Source organism: Schistocerca americana, chromosome 6, assembly GCF_021461395.2.
Source record: "Schistocerca americana isolate TAMUIC-IGC-003095 chromosome 6, iqSchAmer2.1, whole genome shotgun sequence".
NCBI lineage: Eukaryota > Metazoa > Arthropoda > Insecta > Orthoptera > Acrididae > Schistocerca > Schistocerca americana.
In genome coordinates, this window is record NC_060124.1 from 453,782,534 (window position 1) to 453,793,916 (window position 11,383).

General features: G+C 35.6%; 1 protein-coding gene across 1 annotated transcript in view; it reads left to right on the top strand.

Annotated features, from left to right (window-relative positions):
• Nucleotides 1–7,411, top strand: part of LOC124619368 (ATP-binding cassette sub-family G member 1-like) — a 480,300-nt gene extending 472,889 nt beyond the window's left edge. Inside the window, exons 9-11 of the mRNA XM_047145693.1 lie at nt 2,712–2,812; nt 6,577–6,735; nt 6,868–7,411. Coding sequence (XP_047001649.1) covers nt 2,712–2,812; nt 6,577–6,735; nt 6,868–7,218 — 611 coding nt within the window. The 3' untranslated portion in view covers nt 7,219–7,411. The remainder of the gene's footprint in view (nt 1–2,711; nt 2,813–6,576; nt 6,736–6,867) is intronic.
• The last annotated feature ends 3,972 nt before the right edge of the window (nt 7,412–11,383 follow it).

The window sequence follows — 11,383 nt, forward strand, 5'->3', positions numbered from 1 at the left end:
ATTCTGGAGAACTTTGGGTTCAATGTGTCATGTGTCAGGAATGGTCTCATATGTTGTGCATGGGTGTGATACTCAGTGTTCATTTGCAACTTTTGTTCATGAAGAACTTTAAATTGTGAACCAGAATTGTTATCTATAGCTCATAAAAACTATTTTACTACAGATTTACATTGTAATTTGTGATTTTTTCCATGTGAGGCCAAAATACAATTTTATAATTTCATTAATAAAAATCTAAACTGGGAATGTATATTTTAAATCTGTTTCATATTACCACCCCACTTCAAAATGCTCACTCATAATTTACAACAAGAAAAAAATCTTATGTAATTATTATATCTAAAAACAAAGATGATGTAACTTACCAAATGAAAGCGCTGGCATGTTGATAGACACACAAACAAACACAAACATACACACAAAATTCAAGCTTTCGCAACCAACGGTTGCTTCATCAGGAAAGAGGGAAGGAGAGGGAAAGACAAAAGGATGTGGGTTTTGAGGGAGAGGGTAAGGAGTCATTCCAATCCTGGGAGCGGAAAGTATTACCTTAGGGGGAAATAAGGACAGGTATACACTCGTGCGTGCACACACACACACACACACACACACACACACACACACACACACACACACATATCCATTCACACGTACATAGACACAAGCAGACATATGTTGCTTGTGTCTGTGTACGTGCGGATGGATGGATATGTGTGTGTGTGCGAGTGTATACCTGTCCTTTTTTGCCCCTAAGGTAAGTCTTTCTGCTCCCGGGATTGGAATGACTCCTTACCCTCTCCCTTAAAACCCACATCCTTTCGTCTTTCCCTCTCTTTCCCTCTTTCCTGATGAAGCAACCGTTCATTGCAAAAGCTTGAATTTTGTGTGTATGTTTGTGTTTGTTTGTGTGTCTATCAACATGCCAGCCCTTTCATTTGATAAGTTACATCATCTTTGTTTTTAGATATATTTTTCCCATGTGGAATGTTTCCCTCTATTATATTAATGTAATTATTATGTTCATTTTTCATAAAAATTGTTATTCATCCTTTGTAATAGATATATAAACTAACACAGGTGACATTTTTGACAAAATAGCCACATTCTAAATTCAGTATTTTGCATTAAACAAAAAAGTGTTCCATATTACCACCACTTCCTCTACTATAAGCTACCTCATTTCATTCAACAAGTGTGGAATCTCTCAAGAAGTATTCCAGCTTCAACAGTTGTCTTAAATTTTCCTGCATAAGCATTTGGCTCAAATGAGAAATTGAATCTTTGAGAAGCTATTTTGCTCTGCATGATTAAAAATCTGAAAACTCAGTTCAACTCATATGCTTATTACTTGCTATACCTCAGAAGCATTCACTAAAGCATACTTTAAGTCTCCTCTTCATTCACTTTCTTTTTTCCTTCATTTGTGCTGCTTTCATTTGCTGCAGACATTTGCTTCATATGTCGTTTTTGTTATTTCTTCTAAAGTTTCCTTCAGTCTTTTAATTTTGTCACTATACATATTCATTTCAACAGAGGAATTAGAAACACTCAGAATGCATTTTCTCTGTGTTTGTTAGCCTCAGTTCATTTCTTTCATCATTTCACCTTCATTACATTCTTGACTTACCAAGTTAGATGGACCAGAAGATTAATCACCCATGTCATAATCATCATTTCTTCTTCTTCTTCTTCTTCTTCATCTTCCTTTTATTCTTTTTTTTTTAGTGTTCAAGTGTTGGGGACTACAACACACCTTAGGGTTTTCTCTCCATTCTGGCTTCTATTCTGATCCTTGAATTCTCCCTCTCTTCAAACATGTATAAATATTCTTTCATGCTGTTTATTGTTCTGTTCCTTGGTCTTCACACAAGTATTCTGCCATCAGGCATCACATCCATAAGTCTTTGCCAGTTGTTAATTTTTCATTCTAGCAAACTCCCCAGCCCATTATAGAAACATTCACTTAAGCTACATTACAATATTTGGATTCTTGTGCAGATCCTCTTGTTCTTCATTTTGAAGAACTCTCACTCTCTAGATTATGTCAGTTGGCCTATAAGCTATTCAGAGGACCTTTCTGTTAAAATAAAAAGTTGTTTCAGTTTTCAGTTTCTTGTGCTCCAAGCCTGACATTCTTAAAGATCAAAAAGAAGTTTTAGAGTCATCTGTTTCTCTTGCTGAGGTTTTTTGTGAGTATGGTTTCCAGGTCTCTGAATTCCATGACCCACTTACATTTGTTGCTGTCTACTTCTAGAAGTTCCATTCCCTGTTCTTGTCTCCCTGTCATCATGTACTCTGTTTCTGAAGTATTTGCTTTTAGCCCAAATTTATCTGGTGCTCTTCTCAGAATTTTCATGATATTTTTCATTTCAGTTCATGTGTGAAAATATTTTGTAATATATTCATTTGATAATTTAAGTTGAATAGGTGATTAATTCTACAAATTGTAGAAATTAAAATAGTGGTAAATCCTGCATGCCAGTCAAATTTTTTATTGTCAAATATGTTATGACACTTAAACTGCTTTCTTCCCGACAGCAATATAGTGACATCAGTAATCTCTATCGTGGCTTTTTAGCTTGTAGTATTTCTTGCTTATGATTTTCACAATATTAGGTGAAGTTGAAAACTTATCTATTTAATGAACTAATGATCTTCAAAGAATTGTTCATTCTTTTACACTGTTAATAATCTAGTCTTCCTCTTGTCAGATCCCTCAGAAATAGCTGTTATGAAAAAGGAGTGGTTCAATAATTGGTACAATCTTCGAACCTACTACATCACCTCAATGGTTGCCACTCTGCCTACACAGGTGAGAGAAACTGCAGATATTAATTCTCTTTTGGATAATTAAACAAGTAGTAAAGTATTAATAAGAGTATTCCTATCTTCTGTAAGATAAGTGTTTCTAGTCTCTGGGCTAGGTGTATTTCACTAACAAGGAAACTATTTGGTCCAGAACAACACTAACACTAAGTGAAAGAGCGGTTCTTGTCCAGAGCCACACTGTTCCTTGCCCACAGAATTCTGCAGATGACCACTCATAACTAAGGAAGAGGACTTTCAAATCACCAGTGTAATGGCAGATGACTTCAAAGTGGTGCACATAAATTCATCACCAAGTGGCAAGACTATTTTCTACCTGAAATAACTTGCAAACTTATTGTGAAGTAACATGAAGATAAACATCCTTACATGGCAGACTTCTATATTGAAATGGGAAAATGATAATGATAATGATAATAATAATAATAATAATCAAAATCAAAATAAGACACCATTTTGAAAAACTGAATTAGGTGAAGCAACAATATCTACACAAACAAGAGTGACTCCTCTTAAGTCACACAGTTATGCACGTCATTATCAACATTAGTAGATGTTGCTATGAGCCATAAGTAGTTCAAACAGAAATGCCTCATCATTACGGATAGCTGATCTGCTTTTGCAGAAGTAATGACCTAATGCTAGAAATGAAGAAGACAGTTAAAGAAGTCAGGATAATCAGTGAGAAAATTACGAACATTTTCAAAAGTAAAAAAGAAAAAGCTGCAGGCTCCAATACTGGAATCCTATTGAAGTATTACAACATTGCAGGAAGCTACATGGACTGAAAGATACAGCTGAAGTGGATAACTATAAAGTTTTATGAAAGACGTACATGAAAATTTTTGTAATTCTTTCAACAGTTGAGATCACGAAGCTGGTGACTTAGTGGAATGGGCAATGGCTGCCAAAGTCACTCTAATTGATCTGATTTTTAAGGTCCAATTTTTCACCCTGTGTTTTATGTCAGTGTTATGAATAATTAATTGAGTTCAGTGGCTAATGATTTGAGTTATGCAGCAGACTCAAGAAAGGACTACAGTTTTATCATTGTGTTTTCTGTTAAAAATTTTTGTGTGCCTTTTGTGAATCCTTATCCTTACCAATCCACAATATAAAAATTGTAGTCCTCAGTGAATATAAAATGGTACTCGATGTTTGGGCAGCACACTAATATTATCCCATTCTAACATATATTGACCAATTATCAGACATAGATCTATTAGTAGGGAGGAGTGTTTTACTCTGGAACACTTTTCAGATTGTCACCTCTGTGTCTCTAACATATTTTCTCATTCCATTTTGAAATGATAGCATTCACTTTTTGTGTGCTGCAATCTATTTTGGAAATTACAAAAATTTCTGCAGAAAAATAATGGTTTTTCATAAGTGAAAAACATTCTAAGGTACACCATGATCATGTACCTAGGAACAAATGTTCTCTTCAAATCTTATTGTAGTGTAATAAAAAAATCTTGTTAGAGCTGTATTTAATAATATATGTTTTACATTATTACTCTACTACACACCAATAAATGGCAAATGAAATCAGATTAAGAAGAAGTATTATCAGAAATTAATTTAAGTTAAAAATATTTTGAAGTAGATGATGTTGTCAGCTAACACAAATTTCCACTTTCAGTTCTGAGAAAATTGTTCAGACACTGACAGAATTTTACTCTCCATGAAACCCCATAACTGAAGAATTTACAATATCCTCCAAACACCATATATATAATATATTACATGCCACTTAAATATGTAGAACCCATAATACAGTAAAACTCCATTTTTACATTCCTGTGTTTCACATTTTCCCACTTTTTACATTCATTTTTGTCAGTCGCAGCAAAAGTCATATTCTCTCAATACAATGCTATGCTGTTATTAACAATTCTATGTTGCAGCATTTCCACACATTTTAAGTTTTCTTTGACATTATCATGATCTGTAACATTGATTTTCATACAGATTTCAGCAGAATGTGCGTCATATTCCTGCTCAAAGTCAGAACAAAGCAGAAAAAATAGACTATACACAAAGAAATTGATCATGTAATGCAGCATTAGTGCAGTAAGCAAGATTTTCACTGTCAGCATGTTGGATCACACCCACCTGTATTGTAAGTTCATAGTGTTTGGAAGGGTGGGAAGTATTCTGAATCACTGTCTTAATGATAATCATGATCTGATGCTACTGACTCTAATAGCAACCTTCCTTCTGCTCATTGTATTGTATTATCATAGCTTTAATTTAATTTCATAGTCATTTATACAAATAAATACTGCTTTTGTAGCTGTAATTGGCTTTCACAAATCGTTGTTACTTCTGCTTGAAATACATTAATCTTTACCAGGCATGCAGTCCTAGGTTGGTACAACATGATGTGATACAAAAACATTCCTCCTCAAGGTGCTGTGTAACATGAAGCTAGTTTTGGCCCTCTTTTTCATCTAGGACATCCCTGGACCAAGTAACCTCCCTGTCAGCAACAAGCTGCAGATTTTGTGCCGACTGTCCTGTTTACAAAGTCTGCCAGCTTTAGTGTTTTCACCAATATAGAATTAAAGGTTTTGTTTACTATAATTTTATAATGGTTATCAATACTGAATCTCACATTGGAACACAAATCTCTTTTTAATGTAGTTTTATGAAAGATTTTTGTTTCTACATTTTATTTACACCACTGGACATAATCAGATTGAAGAGGAAAACCTGTGCACATGTTTGTTTGTGTCAGCACTTAGCCATTGCCTTTGTGATCATGGAAGCAGTGGCTCAGTGCTAACACATACAAATGCACATTTCCTTATTCGTTCCAATCATGCATAATGGTGTAATTAAAACACAGAAGCGAAAGCCTTTTGTGAAACCACATTAAAAAGATATTTGGTCTTAATGTGAGACTCATTATGATAATCACTATAAAATTATGGTAAATAAAACTTTCAATACAATATTGGTTAAAATACTGAAGTTGTCACTCTTTGTAAACAAAGGACAGTGGACATGAAATCTGCACCTTTTTGTGTTTCCTTTGTTTACCTGTATTTTACACTTTCATGCATTTTACACTTTTCGGGACAGTCCTTCAAAATGTGTAAAACAGGGGTTTTCCCGTTGTTAAAAATGCTGCATAAAACACAACTTCATGCCTCTTAGCAACAAAAAGAGTAGAAAATGTTGGAAACTGCTTATTGAACTTTCTGGTATACAATCCTTTGAGTGATTTTAAAATCACTGGCCAGGAAACATCATGTACTCCTGAAACTTTTTGGCGGATTAAAACCCTTTGCCAGCCATAGAGCCAAGTGTGGGACCTTTGCCTTTCGCAAGCAAGTGCTCTACCAAGTGTGCTACCCAAGCAGGACTCACAACAACCCATCCTCACAGGTTTACTTCCACCAGTACATTTCCCACTCTCATATCAGCACACACTCTGCTGCAGAATGAAAAATTCATCTTGCATTCCCAGGTGTGTTCTCCCCTACAGTTGAGAATAGGGGCCAGAGTCTAGTATGCAAAATGCATAAACTAGGAGGAGACATCTCATTTTCATGGTATCTTTTCACATGCTTTGCATAATTAAAACATGGCATAATTCTGGATTTCAATTTCCATTGTTTCATTTATGCGTACTAGATATGAAATAAGATACTCACTTGAAATTAATCACTTTCTTCATTCATTTATGTGGTGTGCTACCTGTGTCAAATATTTCATTTTGTTGTTTTTGTTTTTTATATTTAGATGATGTTTGCAGCAGCACATTCAACAGTTTCATATTTCCTAACTGGTCAACCTCAGGAACCTTCACGCTTTGTGATGTTTGTCTGCATTTGCATGTTGGTTGCAGCTGTTGCAGAAAGTTTTGGAATTTTTATTGGCATTGTTTGCCCAGTTGTTGTTGTAAGTAGTTCTTCTCACTGTCCAAAAGACATGCAAAATAAGATTTTGAACATACATGATATTAATTGAAAGTAAAACATTTGTGCTGTGTTCTTGCTGTCCTTTAATATTTTTTTATTTTTTATTTTACAGAATGGAACATTTTTTGCATCAGTGTACACAGCATATCTAATACTGTTCTCTGGATTCATGGCCTTATTGAATGACATCCCTTCTTGGATGTTATGGATGGCAGATATTTCTTTCTTGCGTTATGGTGTTGAAGGCCTAGTTTGTGCACTCTTTGGTAATAATCGCAAGCCAATACCCTGTCCACCAGAACATGTGTACTGTCATCTTAGAACACCAAAAAAGTTGCTTCAGGAGCTTGGAATGGTTGACGTACAATACTGGGTTGATGCCACCGCTCTTGTTGGCTTCTTTCTATTATTTAGGATCATTGGATATTTTTTCCTTCGAAGACGAATGATGAAAAGTAGTTGAGAAGAGTACAGTATTTAATTTTTTTTTCTTTGACTGGGAAATATTGGATACTCCAGCAACATAGGTTCTGTGAACTAAGGTGCTGCTATTCAGTATTTTTACTGGCTACCTTGTAGCACTTGGAAGGATGAGTAACTGACATATGGGGATATGTAAATAAGCACCCCCTCCCCCAGCTGAAAAAAAAAAAACAGTTTCTTTATCACAGAATCCTGAAGTGGCAAAAAGTGTGCAAGTGCAATTTTAATCAGATTTGGTGAGACAGTAAATATTTGCTAAGCTGTCTGATTACATGTATGTTGTATGTTCTAATGCAACAAGTACCTGTTATCAACATAGTTTGTTTGCCTAATTTTGTTAGGCTTATACGAATACTTATTCAATTGTACAAAAATACACAAGGGATGTAAAAACTTATTTGCAAAACATGTCTGATTCTTGTGTATTAGAATACTATACATGATCTGTGGGTTACCTCTGGAACCACCATTGTAGTTTATCTGTTCTCCTAAAGACCAATGATATCATTTAAACTGTCTGATATTTCTGACTGGATTTTATCAGAAAGAGGCAAAACGTATCAAAAATTACTAAATTCATGATGAAGCTCAGTATGTATGATATGCGATGTCTAAATATGGGTAATTGTTTTGCTAGTAACAGATTACAGACTGCAAAATGAATCCAGTACTGCAACTATAAGCAGAATTCCACAAGCTGTGTATACAGTGCAGTGTTTCAGTGTATTATCAGTGTATCAAAAACAATTTATAATGTAAAATCCTGAAGATTGGAAATGTTTAATTCTATACAAATGTGAACTGTTGAGCTGAAATATTTATATGTCATATAATCCTCTTAAGATTATTTTAGCTTTTATCACATACCTGAGTAAATATGTATCAATGGCCTTTTGCTAAGGAATGCAGGTTACTTTTTGTGATGCACACAAAGTATTTTTTTCAGTACTGCACATTTCTATAACTTCGGGGTGTGCGCTAAACTTGTGTTGGTGATATGAGTGGCATGTCTATGACTGAAAAAATGTTAAATTTTCTGCACTGAACAATAAAAAAGTTTTTGCAACAATAAAGGAATCGCATGTTTGACAGGAGTAAGAGAATGACTTTTGTGGTGTTATTTAACCATCTTCACAAATTATTAAAATGATATGGCTGTTGATATACTTTCCGGGATGTGAGGTCTGAGTCAGTCGGCAAGACTCAGTGGAGCAGCGCCTCTGAGGAAGTCCAGCGCAGTCCTGGACGAAACGTAAGGAGCAGAAAAGTTCTTGGACCACGACCTCACATCCCGGAAAGTATATCAACAGCCATGTCACCCGGTCGTGAAAGCCTTCATTCTACTATTAAAATGGTAGTTTGCTAGTCACCATACAGTGGAGATGCTGAGTCACAAATAGGCTTCTTGGCCAAAAGCTTACATATTTGACAGTCTTTTTGTTGTGTCTATCTGCAACTCATCATCTCAACTATATGGTGAGAAGCAGGTTATCCTTGTCACAATACTATCATTATTCTATCCTGAATTTTCTGTAGGTTTATTTAATCATTCTGATGTATAAGGAGATAACTACAGTGGAGACTATTTATCTCTTCCTGTTTTGAGATACACTATAGCTATGATATTAATGAAGTGATAAAAATATGTGTTCTTTTATGTTAATTCAATTTCAAACTGACTGCTACTCACCGACTTTAAGAAATTATAAAAAGATGTGGGAATTATGGTAAGCATAACAGCTGCCAATGGATATCACCAGTCTTTCACTACTTGCCTTGCCTGGCTTCAATGAATAAAAGAAAAAATTATGTTCATGGCTTATCTACCCATTAAGAAAATGTATTTGCATTTGTGAATATGGATAACCATCAGTTTTGGAAGGGAATGATGACAATGAAAATTTGTGCTGGCCCAGGACTCAAACTTGGATTTCCCACTTCCCGCAAGCAGTCGCCTTTCCATTTGGCTATCCATGCACAACTCATGGCCAGAACCAAACTTGCATCATAATTCAGTATAATACAGACATTATAATACCATATTCCGGTAATATATTAAAAATACATCATGCTTCAAACCTAGTATTTGATCACAAAAGGGAGACATTGCATAATAGAATCATAACCAATGCCTTCTTCACTATGTTTATAAAAAAAAAAAAAAAAATGCTGTAGGAAGAACATTGGGAAGAAATTTTAGAAGCAGGTAATACTGGTAAAAATACAAATTTTCCTTGAACTTACCCCTGCAGAACTTCAAATGCTATTCTCTCCTAAAACAAATGAGGTAAACTTTAAGCCAAAGGAGAGCTGTGCAATGGAAAACATCCTGAATTAATGCATTCTGTGCCAGAAAGAGAGAACTCTTTCTAATTTAGAGAACAGAGTATAATGGAGAGACAGAACTGTATAACCACCAGTTTTCTGAATCCTCTTGTGTGTTATCCAAAAATCAAAATGTCTGTACTACATAAAAAGGAGCCCTTCATAAATGAAACAAAATGAAAGCATTCCAGGTATTACTAAAGTTTCTATATAACAGCTGAGACAGATGTGCCAATGCCTTATTGCATTGAGAGCATATATAAAACTCAGAAATATATAAAACTCAGAAATATATAAAATTCAGAAATATATAAAACTCGGAAATCAGAAACAATCAAATACAGTCACATTAGATTTGGTCTTTGAGAAATACAGCTAGTAAGGATATACTGATCATCTCATCTACTTTATTCTAAGAGTTCATTGAACATTAAAATTGTATTGCCATGCCTTGAGAATGGGGCATCACAAGCTATGAGTCTGTGGGTGACTGCCATCCAGAAAACCTAGGTAACTGGCGTGCATATCTTCAGTGCTGCCTCACTGCTTGCAATTCATGTTTGATGGGTTGGGCAGTCTTTAACATCAATCTGCTGCACTATTCTTCAACATATTCTTGGCTCAAATGTAATGAGATTCTTAGAGAAAGAAAATCTTATGTCCAAACATCAGCGTGAGCATAGAAAGTATCATCTCAAGTGATACAGAGCTCCCCTTACTTTTATGCACTATTTCCTATGAGATATGATGCTTGCCAACAGGCATATTCTATATCAGAATGAAATTTTAACTCTATAGTGGAGAGTACACTAATATGAAACTTCCTGGCAGATTACAATTGTGTGCTAGGCCAAGACATGAGCTCGGGACCTTTGCCTTTCAGGGGCAAGTGAAGTGTGACCCATGACCCATCCTCACAGCTGGAAACATTCTTCATGCTATATGTAAGCCATGTCTCTGCAATATCCTTTCTTCCAGGAATGTTAGTCTTGCAAGTTTCACAGGAGAACATCTCTGAAGTTTGGAAGGTAGGAGACGAGGTGTTGGCAGAAGTAAAGCTGTGAGGATGGGTTGTGAGTCATGCTTGGGTAGCTCAGTCAGTAGAGCACTTGCCTGCAAAAGACATAGGTCCTCAGTTTGAGTCTCAGTCTGGCACACAGTTTTAACTTGCCAGCTAGTTTAAAATTCTACATTCCTTGATTGACAAAAAGCATTACACAGAATACCATACTGCAGACTATTAATGGAGGTCACATTATGCATAATTTGTTTCCAGATAAGCAACTAGTTTTAAGACTTTTTGAATGATAAAACCTATCCTGTTGCCCTGAATGATGACTGTCATCAGGGACAAATGTAGTCTGGGAGTACCTTGGGCTGTCTGATAAGTCCACTCCTATTCCCTACAAACATACAGGATTACAATCATTGAACAACATGGAAGAAAAACATATATTAGTTATAAACTACAGTGTGCACACACTTTATTCAACTTGTAAACATCACTATGGATATTCAGATTTAGGTTATGACTTGTTCAATGTGCCTTCCATCATTATTGACAATGTGGGGCAGATGTATAGTGAAATTCTGCATGACCTGCTTAAGTATCGGAACATTGATGCTGTCGATGACCTCCTGAATGGCTGTTTTCAGTTCAGGATTGTTTTTGGGTTATTCCTGCACACCTTGTCTTTAATATAGCCCCACAAAAAGGAGTCAGACGTGTTCAGATGTGAAGAATATGGTGGCCAATCGAGGCCCATGCCAGTGGCCTCTGAGTACCCCAGGGCTAGAATGTGGTCCCCAGAGTGCTTCTC